Genomic DNA, 18,604 nt, shown 5'->3' on the forward strand with positions numbered 1-18,604 from the left:
TTCCCCCGCAGACCAAGGTAGGAATTGGAGGGTGACATCGCGCACCGGTCGTCTACACCTAGGCCCGGGCACAAGTGCAGCCGCATGTTTCTTTAGGCTCAGCTCATTACTGGGTTGGGGACGGGGCGGGGGGGGGGCAAGGATGTTGAATGCCTTGTACAACCTCCCCCCCCCCACCTCAAGCCTGGCCTGAGCTGTTTAATCCCTGGCAATAATCTTGTTGGATTTTTCTGATGTTGAGAAAACTAGTAAAAGTTAGATTTTTCTTAATTAAATTGAAATCCCTGGTAAACGTGCTGTAAACAACAGATTTAGCTGAGCAACCCACAAAATGTTTTCAATGTGTTTTCAATGTATTCTATATAAAACCGTTTGGGGATAAATAAACACTAAATATTGAACCGTCTAAGATTTTTACAGAGTTGTTTCTATTTATTCCAAAGCAGTAAAAGTGTTACCTTTCGGTATGTTATAAACGACATCACCAGGATTTCTAAGGTTCCGAATTATGTAATCACTGTGAATATTAATACCCATTCCCAGCACAAATAGCACGATACCTGCAGCAAGAAAATAAATCATTGATTCTTCATACACTCTGCAATTAATTAAGCAAGTCTTTTTTTCATTCTGCACCATAATATTATTAAAAGAACACTTCCACATGATCTCGAACAACATACAACACTTAAAAGTCAAATTGAATCCATTTTTTTTAAAAGCAATTCTCACATTAGAAATAAAAGGAATTGTGCATATGTGGTTTGTTACTTTACCATCTACATCCCAATGTTTTTAATCCAAGCAAGAAACATGGTGTTGAGAATCCCTGCTATGTATGAACTTCTTTCTCTTGTAAAGCAATCAGCTGGAACGCCTTCCCAGTGTGTAGATGCATTTATAGGATCAAACAAAACCAAGAACCCAGATTTAATTCCTACGTTGTGCTGATTTCGTTGATGGCAGCCAGGAAAGTAACATGGTGGTGGGAGGGAAGTAACATGGTGGTGGCAGTTCAGCTCCAAGGAGACCCTGATTACCTACCCCCTAAGGACAAGCGTGGGTTTGAACCCTCACTAAGTGGGTGTAGGCACCCCTCCAACCATTCCTACCCCACACACACACACGCACACACAAAAGACACTCACTGAGGATTAATTTACATCAATCACTAAGAATAACAACTTATCCACCAGGGTGGTCCAACCTTTCAGCTGCTGTGGGCCAGATTTCCTATTCGAGAAAAGTCCGTGGGCTGCAAAAGGAATGTTTTGTGTTTCCATTCGAGATACATAGCAAGATGCCCAGCATTTTTTTCATGTTGGAAGGACATCTTGACACTCTCTTTCCCCCTACTTACCTGCCCGTACCCTCCGTTCCTCTGGCTCTGGTCTGCTCCACATTCCCCGCCCCAACCGCCCAACCATCGGTGGCCGGACCTTCAGCCTCTCAGCCCCTAGGCTCTGGAACTCCATCCCCCAGTGCCTTCGCCACTTCCTCCCTTTCCTCCTTCAAGGCCGGTCTCTTCGACCGTACCTTCAGCTCCCCTCTCAACTCTCTACCCCCTCCTCGCTCCCTCCCTTCCCTCCCCTCACCCTGACCATTTCGCCCCTGCTCGGGTCCCGACCCGACTGTCCAGCGCCTTGGCACATGCTCCCGACGTGAAAGGCGTTCTATAAATGAAATCTTGTTGTTGTTGTAAAACTGGTTTCATGGTTTGTACAGCTTGGTTTGACGCTGGTAAATGCATCTACACTGCTGTGCACAATTGGCTGCCGCGTTTCACCCATAAAATATACAGTCAATTCACTTTACAGTATATTCTGTGAAGCGCTTTGAGATGTCTTGAAGATGTGATATGGCACTATATCAAATGCAAGGATTATTATTATTATCTCCCTCAATCACTCTCTCTCTACCCCCGCTCTCTCATGCACTCTCTCACACATACTCTCTCCTCTCTCAATTATTCTCACACTTTCTCCCCCCTTACACTCCCTCTCTCTCACACACTTTCTCTCACACTCTTTCCCCCTTTCCTCCTCTCACATTCTCCCCCTCTCACACTCTTGCCCTTCTCCCCCCTTCCCTCTCTCACACTCACACAGTCTCTCTCTTTCACTCCCCCTTTCTTAACTCTCTCTCTCACACACACATACTCCCTCTCCCTCTCTTCCCCCCATCTCCGCCACTCAATCCCTCTCTCTCCCAGTCAGCCAAGCAGCAATCACTATCTGCAGGGGCAGAAGCTGGCAGTTTCTAAGGATGCTGTTGGTAAGATACATGGTTGCCTTCCTGACACACTGCACTAATGGCCTGCATTATTTCCACTGCGTTCTCCCAACCACCGACTCCTGTGCTCACCAAAGAGGGAGGGAGTGGATATTGGAAATGGTCTTGGACTGGATTAAGATTAACCTCTGGGCCGGATGTGGCCGCAGGCTGCCAGTTGATCCACACTGCACTATATCATTGTCACACAAAATTCCATTATAAAGACCTCGTGAATAGATCACTACTTTTTAGCAATCAGTGTCTTATACACCCCACAACCTGGGCTCACACACACAAAAAATATCCAATGGCTACAATACTGCATTTTGGTCAAATAAATTATTTTAAGCATCGCAGCTAATTTCTTGCCTAAGAAGTTACTCAGAGAAGTGCTTCCCATAGCAATAAGTTACAAGGACTGTGTGCAAATGGAAAAAAAAAAACTCCATTAGCTCTGCACTGGCAGATCAACTCGGATCAGCTCAGATCAACTCATACTTTTTAAAATGCTGTTGTGAAACTGAGATGTTGTCTGACTGTCAACATTTTTTAAACAATAAAGGATTACATTTGTCAGCCAAGTGGCACAGAGGATTCCCAGCATTAGTGTTTCCACATGAATCAAGAATTGACATTACATCACCCTATTTATTTGGGCCAAAATAATTCTTTATTTGTAATAGAACATATGATAGGGTTGGGATACTCACAATCCATCAAGCATTATTTTAGTTTCCCCACCGCCACGACTCACCCAGTTTGCTGCTTTCTCTCCTCTCCTTACCTATGATACTGAGTCATGCTCGAGCATCGCTCATGTGGCCATCCTTCAACCATCCTTCAGCCATCAGAGTCAATCACTGTCAATGGATCAACTCATACACAAAGTTATGTCAATCCTGCCATATATAGTGGGAGCATGGCATACATGGGGATTTTTGGTTTGAGTCAGCTATGTGCCTGACACATGGGGAAACCCATCAATCAAGCCAAACAACTAAGAGTCCAACGGGGAGAGGAGTCAAGACAGAGCGGAGGCAGAGCTTGGGCCTAGCGAGCAGCAAAAAAGGAGTGGCTGAGGTAAGCTGGGAACTGCCGGAGCTACGAAAAAAAAATGACGTTGGTGTGACGTCATTTTCAACAGCAGAACCAGGGAGACATCGACAAACAAGGAACTGTCAGAAGCTACAACACTGACGACAAATAAAAACAAAAAAACAAAAAATATATATATTGAAAACACTGTGTGAGAAGATGATGTGGCAAGTGAAATGCGAGGATGCAACATGTGGGAGTTAATGGAGGGCGCCCTGAGCCCGGGTAACTTCATCTGCAGCAAGTGTCTGCAACTCAGGAAGCTCCAGCTGAGAATAGCTGAGCTGGAAGCCGAGGTGCAGACACTGCGCTCCATCAGGGACAGTGAGAGATTCCTGGACAGTATGATGGAGAAAACCATCACTCCCCTGAGGCTCGGAAGATGCTTGCATCTGGTTAATGGTCAGGGACAGGATAGTTTTATCAGTCCAGCAGATAATGGGACCCCTGAGAGAGGGGTGATGGAGCCTTGGGCTTCAAACTTGTACAACGGATGTGAGGATTTGATGGACCAGACACTTCAGGAGGTGGTCACCCCACAGCCACCGAGGGTTCAGAGGGAAAGTGACTGGGTGACTATCCGGCATGGTAGGGAGAGGGGACGGACAGGGCAGAATGCCCCCAATAGTGTAGCACTCTCAAATCAATACTCTGTACTGAATATTGAGAGTGTTGATATCTCCAGGAAGGACAGTAAAAAATGGTTGGTTGAACAGGGGGATATAGGTAACAGGAGCAATGCTGTTGTCATAGGGGATACAACAGTGAGAGGTATAGACGGGCATTTCTGCAACTGAAGACAGGAGCCAAGGATGGTATGTTGCCTCCCTTGTGCAATGGTCTTGGACATCATGGAACGGGTGGATAAAATTCTTCAGGGGGAAGGGGAACATCCAGAAGTGATGGTCCAGGGTGGGATCCATGATATTGGTTAAAAAAAAGGGCTGAGATGCTACAGGGAGAATATCAAAAGTTGAGGAACAAACTAAAGAATAGAACGTCCAAGGTGGTGATCTCTGGATTACTCCCTGTGCCTCGGGCAAATAAATACCATAATGGCAGGATCAAGCATATGAATGCTTGGCTGGAAAAATGGTCCAGAAAAGAGGGCTTCAGGTTTCTGGATCATTGGACCAGTTCTGGGGCAGGTGGGACCTGTACCATATGGATGGGTTACACCTAAACAGGGTTGGGGCGAATGTCCTTGCAGACAGGCTATCTAATGCTGTAGGGAAGAGTTTAAACTAGTTTTGAGGGGGGAAGAGAATGCAAAAAACAATGGGCAAGAAAATGGAGAAATAAAACGGGGCGGAAGTGCAGAACAGGTCAAGTCTGGAGTGCATGTGCCTAAATGCACGGAGTTTAGTAAACAAGATTGGTGAGCTGCAAGCTCAAGTGGTCATAGGAAGCTATGATGTAATAGCAGTAACAGAGGCTTGGCTCAAACCATGAAAGGAATGGGAGTTGAATATTCCTGGCTATAATGTATTCAGGAGGGATAGGGAAGGGGAAAAAAAGGAGGGGAGTGGCAATATTAATCAAGGACATGGTTATAGCCGTGGAAAGGGTTGAGGTGCTGGAGGGTCCCAAGCTGGGATACAGCTGAACTTTAACCAGCTAAAACTGCAGAACCTGCCATCGTGAACACTGGCAAGTTTCCTGTTGTTTATAGTTGCCCTTTATTCTAAGACCTGGACTGGTAACTTCCTATAAGCACAGTTTGGAATCAATTTGAATTTAATCAACTTGAAGTCTCTGGGACAGAATCGCTCCTCAAAGTTGTTTTCTTTTTGAAAAGTTTCACCAATGATTTCACCTACCGCTCATATGTCATTGATCGAATTCCACTGGACATTCTACTCCAATCCACCTGAGACATCCTAATGCTGATTGACACTTCCCACCGTCACCATGCCAATTGTCTAGTAAACTAAAAACAGACACCAAAGACCTCATCCAGCTGGCTCATGCACAAACTTAAAGTTTCAGGGTTTATTCCCTGATCAACAACAACTCGCATTTATATAGTGCCCTTCAAGTCTAGGAGTGCTGTACACCAAAGGTGAAGTGGGAGGGGCTGGTGACCATAGGCACGGTCACAGAGGTAGGATTTCAGGTGGGATTTCAAGATAGATAAAGAGGGAACAAGGGAGGGGTAGAGGAGGGTAAGAGGCAGTGTGTGCCAGAGATTAGGGGCATAGTGGCTGAAGGCTTGATCACCAAAGGTGCGATGGAGAGCACATTCTCTCCATAGCTTGTACTGACAATTAGTCTAAATACTGCTTCATCTCACCACAACATCATTCAGCCTCATGGGGCCATGTACCAGCAGCAAATTTTGTTAACACTAACCCAAGTGCTGCCCTTCAATCACTCAAAGCACTTTTAAACTCAATAAACAACTGTTTGCACTTAAATAGCTACTTTGATGTAGGATATCATCAATGGAGTCCTGTAGCTTAGTGGTTAGAGTGCTCGCCTCGTCACACACTTCTGTTTACCAAGCAGTTAGTAAGAATCTGGTTGATAGTCAATTGGGGGATCGCTTTCCAGGGGTAATAATCATTGTGGGACGCTGCTGTGTGCAATTGGTTGCCACGTTTCACCCACAAAATATACAGTCAATTCACTTTGCTGAATATTCAGTGAAATGTTTATATCTCAAAGTGCTTTACAGAGACAGAATATGAGCCCGAGATGGGAGGTAGGTGGTAGAATGATGCAATGAAAGATGATTTTCAGTGGGGTTCGAAAGCAGAAAGGGTGGAAGGAAACAAGTGGGAAAGGGATTTCAGGAAAGAATTCCAGAGAGCGGGGACAAATTGGTTGAAAATGTACATCATCGGATGTCTTCACACATTCATGCCTTGATGGGGAGATGCTGGGATCACCTGCCCTTCACAGTGAGTAGATAATGAGGAATGTGGATGGGAGGGACGAAACCAGAAAATATTGCAACAGTTATATTTGTAACATTGTTTGTAATTCTACTTTTAATCATATTTGTTGTTCTGGTGCAATGGTTCCTTTGACTGTCAGGTAAGATAGCGTTTCAGAACAAGATTTTTCAAAGGTATTAAGTTTTCTTTACCTGAGATAAACCTCCAATCACTGGTCCAGCTGTTGTCATACTCAGTACAGTAGATCATAGAGTATCCTTGAAGGTATCCATTAAAGGTACAAAATATAGTGGCAAAAACCGCTGTGGAGATAGGTGTGGGATGACCCCTGTTGAGAACTGCATAAATGAATGTCCTAAAGATAGAATAAAAAAAATAAGAAGTACTTGTCACACTGAGAATATAAGACATTTATTGCCTCCAGATTGGATTCCTCCATGCCCTTCTCGTCAGCCTTTCCAACTCCATCATCAACAAGCTACAGATTATCCATAACTTCACAGCCTGTATCCTTTCCTTTATCTGGACTCCGTTAATGAAGTAAAGGCAAATAAGAAAAAGCCAATGAAATAGAATCAGGAAGAATAAAAGGATCCCGGGAAGGGAACCAGGGTGTAGATTTATGGTTGGAGTGAGCTAAGAATAAAGGGGTTACTTGAAACATCTGAATTGTGAGAAGCATTACAGTACCAAGTTTCACAAGCCCATCACCCACATTCTTCACTAGTCTGGCTCCCTATTACCTAGCAGATTGACTTTACGATCCTCATTTTAACTTTCAGATGCTTCCTTACCCTTACTTCACCATATCACAGTGATCTACAGTGTTTCCCTGCCCATTCCTTTCTTTCTTCTAACTCAGGCCTGCTCCACATCTACTGTTCCTGTAAAATCTTATGATAAAGATCGTAATAGCTCTGAAACATCTTGTTCTAAAATGGTACCCTATCTGCCAGTGAAAGGAACCATCATGCCAGAAGACAAATATGATTAAAGTAGAATAACTACTATCCTCAAAAAACCTTTCCTGGACCCATCCCTGCTCACAAACTATCGCTCCATCTTCAACCTCCCTTTCCTTTCCAAGGTCCTGGAATGAGTCATTGCTTTCCATGTTTGCTCCTTCCTCTCCTCCCACTCCCTATACAAACCCCTCCAATCAGGCTTCCATGCTGCCCACAGTACAGAAACAGCCTTGGTCAAAGTGACAAATGACATTTTGTCAATCTGTGACCAGACCTCCCTCTGCCTCCTTGTCCTCCTTGACCTCTCTGCTGCCTTTGACACCGCTGGCCACTCTATTCTCCTCCACCGCCTCTCCTCTCACCTCAACCTTCATGGTTCTTTCCTTGACTAGTTCAGATCCTACCTCTCACACCACCTCCACTTTGCCTTCACACACGGCTTCTCCTCCAGCCCCCACACCGTCTCATGCGGCATTCCTCAGGGCTCTGTCCTTGGTTCCTCCTCTTCGATATTTATATGCTCCCTCTTGGTGACATCATCCGCAGACATGGGGTCAACTTCTACATGTATGCGGATGACACTCAACTCTGTCTCTCTGCTTCCACCCTTGACTCCAGGACAACTGCTGTCCTGACAGAATATCTACTTGTGGAGTCCTGTAGCTCAGTGGTTAGAGCACTCGCTTTGCAAGCGAGAGCCCTGAGTTCAATTCCAGGCAGAGGGCGAAACCTTGGGCAAGTTTCCTTACTCCACACGTCTAATAATAATTCCTCCAAAAACCCAAAACAATAATAAATTGGTCATTTTCAATCTACGACTGTTTGTGGGACATTGCTGTGCGCAATTGGCTGCCGCATTCGCCCACAAATATACAGTCGATGCACTTTACAGTGTGTTCTGTGAAGCGCTTTGGGACGTCCTCCCAAAGTGAAAAGTGCTATATCAAATGCAAGGATTATTATTATTATCTGTCCGACATCAAGTCCTGGATGAGAACTAACTTTCTTCAGTTGAACGTCAGGCACTGACGGCATCACCATCCATGGTTGCACACTCCACCTTGCTAAGCCAGTCTGGAACCTCAACTGCTCTTTCTATCCCACATCCATGCCATGACCCCCTCTGACATACCCCACCTCCGCAACATTGCCTGGCTTCACCATTGCCTCTCCCTGCAGGCCACCGAAACCCTCATCCATGTATTTATTACATGCAGACTCCATCCTACAGTCCCTTCGCCTGACTCCCTCCCTTGCTTTCTTCAAAGCACATCTCAAGACCCTCCTCTTCAGCAGTGCATTCGAGCACGCTCCTACCCCTACCCTTACTGCCCTCCACCCCCCTGATCCCAACCCCTGCTCAGGTCCAAATCCCTGACCGTCCAGCACTTTGTGACAGCCTCCCAACATGAAAGGCGCTATACAAATTGTTGTTGTTGTTCCTGCTTTACAAACCCTTGGTGTTTACAACCACTTTTGCCTCGCACCCTCCTCCGCTTCAAAGCCTAATGCCTACCTGTTTAACTGTTCCTTTGGTGACTCTAAATGGGTATTGTGTTACTCATGAGAGAGAATCAGAGAATGATTCACCAATCTGTCAGATGACATTTAAAAATGAACCTGTGCACAACTTAAGTGTCTGGTTCCAGCCATCCTCCTACCCTAAATCTGAAGTGGGTGAAGTTGGATGGGTGGAGGCTAGTATAAAAACTGCCACAGATTAGTTGAACAGAGTGGCCTGTTTTGAGTGGCCTGTTTCAGTGCTGAACATTATATATAATAATGCAGGTGTTGTGTTCCCAGCCCTGATATGGGTTGGAGCTCTCTCCTCTAAAACTTTCATCATTCGGGCAATAGAGATAATAGCCTGGATGAGCACAGTGTGCCTGGATGCATATTGAACCGGTAAAACTTGGCAGCATCACATAATTCAATCTGGACTTTCAATTCTCGATCAGGTTTGAGAGTCTAAACCATTCAAAAGTAACCAGATTTTTTAAACACCGACTGCTCAAATTAAACTGCTAGAGATTCACAGTTACATTAGCACGTTCAACATCAAGAAGCAATGTTATGCAGAATGAAATAAATGTGCTTTGAATAGAAAGCAAGATGATTCCCAGGCAACCTAAGTAAAGCTCACATACACACCAATACAAGTCTCACTATAGATGATATATTTAATCTCATCAAGGTGCTTTTTCAATAACAAGGACATAAAATCATAGAAATTTACAGCACAGAAGGAAGCTTTTCAGCCCATTGAGTCTATACTGGCTTTCAGAGTAAGGTGTTCGCGCTGAGACTTTGTCCGGTGTGGAGGGTGCTGTATAAATGCAAGTTGTTGTTGTTCGTTCAATCCACTGTCCTGTCCTATTCAAGCCTTTATCCTTCATATAACCATCCACTTCCCTCTTGAAACCCACAATGGACTCTGTCTCTACCATTGCACCCAAACCTGAGAAATAAAAGTTCTCATGGTCTAGCTGAGAACTGACCATGTTCCTGCTTTACAAACTGTTGGATTATTGAGTGAGAGTGTTAATGACAGAGCAGCCTTTGCTGCAGGAGTGGCACTTTCTCATCCTGACTTGTTATTTGGTTCTCAGCCATCACAGTATCTAAAGTTAATAATCATGTATTTTATCTGGTAATAAGAGTCTAATATGGTACAAGTAACACAGTGTATCCATCACAGGTCTGTGAGAATGACTCTGGAATTTTTATTTTTGGGTCATTATCATCTATTTGAACTACTTTTTAGTTTAAACTTACAATTTGAACTAGAAAATGACAGAATGCACTATAAATATATTTATTATGCACCAGATTGTATTTCAGTTCTCAAATTTTCAAGCAGTTTGCTATCAAACTGTAACTTATTATTGATTTCGTTATTCTACCTGAACTGTAGTTTTTACATCGGTCAAGTTTGCATTGAAACATTAAAGATCCCGTGACAATATCTGAAAAGAGAAGGTTGTTTATCCCAAAGTCGTAGCTAACAATGCGCCAGTTAAAAATTGTTCATTGACTCATGATTGTTAACTTTATGGTATGGAATTGGCTCTCATGTTCATCTACAGACGTCCTCCCAACATGAAAGGCGCTATACAAATGCAATCTTGTTGTTGTTGCACAGATACACAATCGATACACTTTGCTGTTATTTCTGTTTGATACCAAAGCCTATCGCATCATTGAAACGTCTCGAAGTGTTTCACAACATTTTACTGCAAAATGTAATGACTGTGTATTTGTAGATGAGTGCAGCAGATAAGAGTTGAAAGCGAAAGATCAAAGGATTTTTCTTTTTTTTTCTTTTGAGGATCACAAAACAATTCCAATCGGTGCAGAATGATAGAAACATACCTGTGAAAATAGTGTCCACAAAACATGAAGAGCAGCAGCTTGCATCCCAGGGTCTCCAGGCTGCCTGACCGGTAAAGGAGCAGCACAGGAACGAGAAATGAAGGCAGCTCCTGGACAAACCAGGCGATCTTAGCCGGGATTAATATCCCAGAGAATGATGGAGGTGTGTATCTCCCATAAGGAGATGCATTCTTTTGAGCCTCCATAATGTTATAAATTGCCATGACTAACATGAGAGATGCCAAACTGTACTCTGTATACAAATTGCACTCTGACATGTCTGGGTTTGAAACTTCCTTGAAAATGTAAAATTACAAGCTCTGGTCTGCATCAACTAGCTACCTCTCTCATCTCCAGAATGCAAGTCAAACTAATGCATTGATAAGATTAAAATAGTCTGGCTGTGAACCCAAACTTTTATCCTGGTATTCTTTACACAATCCCTGTGGTATGCTGACATTGCACATGACTACAGGTGCAAAGATTTCATAAGGTGTGTCAGTGAAGTGAGGTGTGATTCGGAGGACAGGACACACCTCAGGCATGCTTGACAAATAGTCAAATTTGATCCAGATATGGGGGGTCTTATCATGAGCATAGGTAAAGGTGCTAAATTGCAAACTTTCTACTGTGTGACTTAATAGGTAAAAGGTATTCTTTTAAATCAATTGATCAATCAGACTTGTCCTGGGTGAATCCCCAAACCTGATATTTTTCAATTTTTGTGGGGGATCAGCCAGGTGTCTGACACATGCAGAAACTCATCACCATGCTTAAGAGTATCCCCTCTACATTTGCAAGTTCCAGAGATAGATTAATAGAGCCAAGGCCTGGGGACCCCAGAGTATGCGTTGGAGAATTGCTGGAGTCTCACCAGCTATTTTATTAATAATAATAATCTTTTCATTTGATATAGCCTTTCATACCAGGAGGACTTTTCGAAGCACTTCACAGGATTTACTGTGAAGTGCAGTGACTATTTATTTTGTTGGTGAATGTGGCAGCCAATTTGTACAAAGGAATGATGCACAAACAGATTACATTTATTTATACAATTTTATAAATCCAGACTGTTTCTGTGAAATACAAATGTATAATACAAATGTAATTTTGTTCTTGTTGAAATGCTTTGAGGCACTTTTCCATGTGAAAGGCGTTAATAATAATAATAATAATAATAATAATCCTTGCATTTGATATAGCGCTTTTCACGTTGGGAGGACGTCCCAAAGCGCTTCATAGAACACACTGTAAAGTGAATTGACTGTATATTTGTGGGCGAAAGCAGCAGCCAATTGCGCACAGCAACATCCCACAAACAGTCGTAGATTGAAAATGACCAATTTATTATTGTTTTTGGTTTTGGAGGGATTATTATTAGGCTCTGTGTGGAGTGAGGAAACTTGCCCAAGGTTTCACCCTCTGCCTGGAATTGAACCCAGGTGTCTCGCTTGCAAAGCGAGTGCTCTAACCACTGAGCTACAGGACTCCACAGTCCTGTGGAGTTGATGTTATTATGAAATGTCATCTATTATCCTCTATAATGTCACTGAGTTTTTCCCCTATGTTTTAGGTGTGAGTGACGCATGCTCCCAAATACAAGTTATCCTTCGGGGCACATACCCTTCATTTTATTTTGGCATTTAAACCACAGACTTGGCTATGGTATGTAGTGTAGTTCTCATCAATCAAATTCTCGTTCCTCTCCCGGAAAAATGCAACCTGATGTGTGTTGCAAACTGATGAAATGTGATCAGGCCAGACAGACGGTTATTGCTTGCTTCACTTTTATGGGCTGTTTACAAGAAACTGCTTCTCTTTTAAACACACACACACCAACGCGAGGTTTTGTTGAGCTGCAAAAAAAATCCCTCAGAGTTTGTACTGCTGGCACAGCTGACTAACTAACTCACACTTTATTTCGAGAAGAAGCCATGTTACCACTCTGATAGTTTTGATAGTCTGCCTCTGCTCAACAACTAGACACTGAGAGAAGAAATGATCACTGGGACAAAGTGTGTTGGAGATCTGAACTGCACCTCTGATTATAAATCCCTGGGTGTTAAGTACATGAGGGGAACCTTGTTTTTCAAAAGGACAATAACCAATTTTCTGTTTTGTGGAACAGAATTGTCCACGTCTCTTTTCTAAATCTCTGTGCCACGCAAACTTATTGCTTACAGGCTTAGCTGGAAGAAATATCTATCAGGTGCAGTGCTGGGACAGCTGTGGCTTGTTGATGCTCAGGCTGGAGCCATTCCTGTGGGATCTGAGGGGTGGGCTCCTGCTGGGAAGGCAATGGACACGATTACATTGCATACAGTTTTTGACAGAGCAAAAGCAAACAAACGGTGGGATGTGGGAGCCCCCAAATCTCCCCACCATTTCACTTAATTACATAACGTATTGGAGAAAGTCAGCATTTTATTTGAACGCATTGTGTTGCAATATAGCCATAATCATTTAGAATAGAACAAGATTTTTTTATATCCATTCTTTTAAAATATGTTTAATTAATCGTATTAACAGGTCAAAATGGCCACCAAATTAGCTTTCTTACTAACGGAATGTGGCACAGGCTGGAACCACGGTACCCGTTACCTCTCCTCTCTCCAGATGCACAATGTAACCTTGGGTACCAGATAGACATGGAGATAAAAGCTCTGCAAAACGTCATGTGCTAGTTTTTTCCCCTATGTTTTATGTGTGAGTGACTCATGCCCAGGTGCATTGTGAAAAGTATAATATGCAATACTTGGGGAAAACCTAAAATGTTGTTTCCAACAATTTAATGAAAAAATATCTAAGCCAAGTGTTCTCTGGCAATGCAAGGAGAAACTGTAAAAATAGACAGTTCTAACTGATTCACCCTAAAAGGCAAGTTGCTCCACTACTCACAGTGAACTTGATGCAAGCTGTTCAATGGATGTCTCACCTCCATTTACAAGGGACTTCCACACACTCTACACTCTGCACCTCCCCCATAAAATCAGGAACCATCTCCCAGTTAAACAGTTACCCCAGTCCAACAGCCATCTCCGCTCTCTCAAATCCCTCTCTACCTCCTCTAATTCAAGGCCCATCTCATAATGTACCTTTTTGTCAAACTTTTGGTCATCTTTTCTCTCAAAACTCCCTTTGGCTCAATTTCCCAACATGGGTTCCCAGTAAAACGCTTTGAGATGTCCTTCCAACATGAAAACTGCTGGATAAATGTAAATTGTACTGTATATTGTATTGTATCCCACTCCCGTGCACTCGAATGCAGATGGCATGAAACAGGTCTCATGGTTCAGCACCAAATCCAACTCAAACATCTCCAAAATTACTGCCTTTCCCTTGCCAAGTCCAAAACCTCATAGTTTTCCATGGCTATCCTGGAGGCCAAGGACAACTCCTAGCTCCATTTATCCACCACTGCTCTGTCTACACCACGCTATCCTTCTCAGCTCCTGACAACATCTCCTCACTTTTGGCTCTGACCTCCTCAACCTTCCTATCTTTCTCTCAAATTTACCAAATCAGTGCTTAATTTTGGCGGTCAGTTACAATCCTCAGCTCTCATTTCTCACTCAATCTGGTCCCAGACTAAAACTGCTTTTCTTCACCTTTGGCACATTTCCTATCTCTGTCTCACACCAAGTGCCACCAAAAAGGACCTAGCCAAGGTGGACTGGAAAGAAAGATTGGCAGGTAAAAAAGCCTAAGAGCATTGGGAACCCTTCAAGGAGGTGATAGATCGGGGACAGAACAAATATACATTCCTACAAAGGGGAAAGGTAGAGCATCCAAACCTCCCTGGAATTGGGATTAAAATAAAACAGAACAAGGAGACTTATGATAAATGTTAGATCCAAAATACAGCAGATAATCAAATAGAATATAGAAAGTACAGAGGGGAACTGAAAAAGGAAATAAGAGGGGCAAAGAGATTGTATGAGAAAAGATTAGCGGGTAACATAAAAGGGAACCTAAGGTATTTTATAAGCATTTAAAGAATAAAAGGTTAGTCAAAGGTAGTGTGGGGTTAATGAGGGACCAAAGAGGAAATCGTCTTGTGGATGCAGAGGGCATGGCTGATGTACTGAATGAGTCTTTGCATTTGTCTTCACAAAAGAACAGGATGCAGCCAATGCCACATTATCGGAGGATAGGGTAGAGAAATTGGATAGGATACGAATAAATTGAGAAGAGGTACTAAAAAAGGTTGTGGTGTTCAAGGTAGATAAGTCACCTGGTCTGGACAGGATCCATCCTAGATTACTGAGGGAAATAAGGTTGGAAATATCGGAGGCTCCGGCCACAATCTTTCAATTGTGAATGGGTAAAATGGGCAGACACGTGGTAGATGAAGTTTAATGTGGAGCAATGCAAAGTAATGCGTTTTGGGAGGAAGAATGAGGAGAGGCAATATAAGCTGATGGTACAATCTTAAAGGGAGTGAAGGAACATAGAGACTGAGGGTTCATATAAGTAAATCTTTGAAGATGGCAGGACAGGTAGATAAAGCTGTTAAAAAAGCATATGGGATATTAGCCTTTACAAATAGGGGTATGGAATACAAAAGTCAGGAAGTTATGATGAACCTTTATAAAACACTGATTCGGCATCAGCTAGAGTACTGTGTTCCGTTCTGGGCACCACACTTCAGGAAAGATGTCAAGGCTTTGGAGAGGGTGCAAAGGAGATTTACCAGGATGATACCAGGAATGAGGGAGTTCAGTTATCAGGAGAGGCTGGAGAAGTTAGGATTATTCTCCTTGGAGCAGAGAAGGTTAAGAGGAGACTTAATAGAGCTTTTCCAAATTATGAGGGGATTCGACAGGGAGATCAGGGAGAAATCGATTTAAAATAGTGTTGAAAGAAACAGAGGGGAGGTGAGAAGAAATGTTTTCACATAATGAGTTGTTCGGATCTGGAATGCATTGCCTGAAAGGGTGGCAGAAGCCGATTCGATAACAACTTTTAAGAAATAGATAATTATCTCGGGAGGACAAGTTTGCAGGGCTATGGGGAGAGAGCGGGGGAGTGGGATTGAATTGGATAGCTCTTTTCAAAGAGCCGGAACAGACACAATGGACCCAATGGTCTCCTTCTGTGCTGTATAATTCTATGATTCTATATAACCCTCAATGATTCCTATAAGTCCCGACTCTCAAACACACATCCCTCTTTAATAAAAATAGAAGCCGCTGGGAACACCCAGAGTGTCAGGCGCATCTATGAAGAGAGGAAAGTGAGTTAGCGTTTCAGGTCAATGACCTTTTTGCCAGAACTGGGGGATGTTGGAAGGGAGCAGTTTATAAGGACAAACAGAGAAGGAGCTGGGGAAAGAAAGCCAAAGGAAAAATTAGGTGGAGGACAGGAGATGATGAAGTGTTGGGAGTTGCAAGACAAAAGAAGGCAATAGTGAGAGATTAGAGAAAGTTTTGTGAAAGGAGGCACTGCCCAGTCTGAAGTAAAGATGATAATAGAAGTGGCAAATCAAGTTACCTTTTCTTTTGCAGGTGTGGCTTGCTTTATTATGTTTTCCTCCTTGCTTTTTCCTCAGTCAGCAACAGCAATTGTAAATTAATATGTAAAGCTATCAAATTTCTTCCTTTGAAAATTAACATTTAATGAATTAACTGAATGTGGCCAAGAATCTTTTCATTTGCATTCATTCACAACTATCATCTGATTTCCTACTATAGAGAAACTTGCAGTTGAATAGCTGATAAAATTCCTTCCTTGAACATTCAGCTCTTTGGGAAGTCAGCACATACATAATCAAATCTCTTCAATTTGCAGTACTCGGGCAATCATTCTCTGAGAAGTCTGGCTGTCTTTTTTTGTTGCTCGAGCATAATGGATCATTCACAACACGGTGGAACTGTCTGCCATTGTAGTCAGTCCTGTATTTTACATTCAATTCTTAATATATAAATAATTCTTGTACTTTATTTCATCATCCAAGGACTTACTTAAAAAATGCAGTGACTGCTTATTTGTAGGCAAACAAGGTAGTCAATTTGCACACAGCAATGTCCCACAGACAGACTGACCAATCTGGGGAATCATTGGTCGGGACACTGGAAAGAACCTCAATTTTGACTGTTGTGAAGTCAAGGGCTGCAGAATTCCAGAGGGTTGTTTGAGATGGATGTGAGATTCAGCACTTACTAATTATTTTGCAAATCTCACAAATTATAATCCTTGCATTTGATCTTATACTTATCAAGTCAAAACATCACAAAATGTTCCACAGGTGTTGTCTTGACAAGTATGCTGACTGTATTTTTAGGCAAACACAGTTTACAAAGATTTTAAGTACAGCAAAGCCTCATACATAGTCAAGGGGTAAATGACCAATTTTATTGGGAGCACTGCTGGCTGTAACAAAGTATACAGATATAAACTCGGATTCTTAGGCTATTGGCTCCACTTCCTGCTGATCTGGTCCATGGGCTTCATTGGGTTCTCAAAGAGCTATTGGGAAACCTGTTTCAACGGTCCAAAAGCAATTAACCAATTAACAACTCTGATCAAGTATCTGCACAAACAATATACTTTCTGCTTGATCAAAGGAATACCTGAGAAACAACAAATATTGTCTCCAGCTGAAATCTGTAAATGGATTAGGCAGGCAGACAGGCAGCAGTCAATTTACACATAGCAAATAGTAATAATAATAATAATAATAATGCTCCTCCTCCCTCCTTCCCTCCTGCTGCTCCTCCTCCTCCTGCTCCTCCTCCTGCTGCTGCTCCTGCTCCTCCTCCTGCTGCTGCTCCTCCTCCTCCTGCTGCTCCTCCTCCTCCTGCTCCTCCTCCTCCTGTTGCTGCTCCTCCTCCTGCTGCTGCTCCTCCTCCTCCTGCTCCTCCTGCTGCTGCTCCTGCTCCTCCTCCTGCTGCTGCTCCTCCTCCTGCTCCTCCTCCTGCTGCTGCTCCTGCTCCTCCTCCTCCTGCTCCTCCTCCTGTTGCTGCTCCTCCTGCTGCTGCTCCTGCTCCTCCTCCTGCTCCTGCTCCTCCTCCTGCTGCTGCTCCTGCTCCTCCTCCTGTTGCTGCTCCTCCTCCTGCTCCTCCTCCTGCTGCTGCTCCTGCTCCTCCTCCTCCTGCTCCTCCTCCTGTTGCTGCTCCTCCTCCTGCTGCTGCTCCTCCTCCTGCTCCTCCTCCTGTTGCTGCTCCTCCTCCTGCTGCTGCTCCTCCTCCTGCTGCTCCTCCTCCTGTTGCTGCTCCTCCTCCTGCTGCTCCTCCTGCTGCTGCTCCTCCTCCTCCTGCTGCTGCTGCTCCTGCTGCTCCTCCTCCTGCTCTTCCTGCTGCTCCTCTCCCTCCTCCTGCTGCTCCTGCTCCTCTTCCTCCTCCTGCTGCTACTCCTCCTGCTGCTGCTCCTCCCTCCTCCTCCTCCTCCTCCTGCTGCTGTCCCTCTTCCTCCTGCTGCTCCTCCTCCTCCTCCTGCTGCTGCCCCTCCTTCTCCTCCTGCCCCTCCTCCTGCTGCTCCTCCTCCTGCTTCTTCTGTTGCTGCTCCTCCTTCCGAGTCCTGCCAATGAGCTTTGGAGCCAGTTCAGCTCCAAGGAGACCCAACTTACTTCCCCCTCCTCCAAGGAGGATAGTCACTAGGGTTGAAGTCCGAGAGGGGAGAGCTCCGAAAAGAATGGGCAGAGGGAAAACAAAGGAGAAAGAAGACTGGAATAAGGACTGTTTGGGGAGTGTGCTCTGGAAACTGGGAGTGATTCAAGATTTTTTGTAGGGTGTAAGGTTGGGATGAGGGAGGGCAGAGGGGTTAGGAGGGCAGCTGAAGGCACGGTCAAAAAGGAAGGTCTTCAGTCATGCTGACAGTCATGAGGCAAGGGAGGGAGCAAGCCGAAAGGGAGGGATGGGGAGCCAGTGGAGCCGGGCGTGGGTGTTAGTATAGGTTTGTCAAAATGTGTTCTTTTGATTACTATATAGCTATAGAGCGAAGATGTGTATATGTGTAAATGCCTATGTATTAGTGTTTTTAGAAATCATTGTAACCACG

The 18,604-nt window shown here is 43.9% G+C and overlaps 1 protein-coding gene across 1 annotated transcript in view; it reads right to left on the reverse strand.

The window, feature by feature from the left end:
* The window catches only part of LOC121848542 (3-oxo-5-alpha-steroid 4-dehydrogenase 2-like), a 26,625-nt gene extending 15,795 nt beyond the window's left edge, over positions 1–10,830 (reverse strand). Inside the window, exons 1-3 of the mRNA XM_042333118.1 lie at positions 10,607–10,830; positions 6,461–6,624; positions 459–560 (exon numbers count right to left, since the gene is read on the reverse strand). Of these exons, the coding sequence (XP_042189052.1) occupies positions 459–560; positions 6,461–6,624; positions 10,607–10,830 (490 nt within the window). The remainder of the gene's footprint in view (positions 1–458; positions 561–6,460; positions 6,625–10,606) is intronic.
* Positions 10,831–18,604: the final 7,774 nt, after the last annotated feature.

This window comes from Callorhinchus milii, unplaced genomic scaffold (assembly GCF_018977255.1).
Source record: "Callorhinchus milii isolate IMCB2004 unplaced genomic scaffold, IMCB_Cmil_1.0 Scaffold3, whole genome shotgun sequence".
Classification (NCBI taxonomy): domain Eukaryota; kingdom Metazoa; phylum Chordata; class Chondrichthyes; order Chimaeriformes; family Callorhinchidae; genus Callorhinchus; species Callorhinchus milii.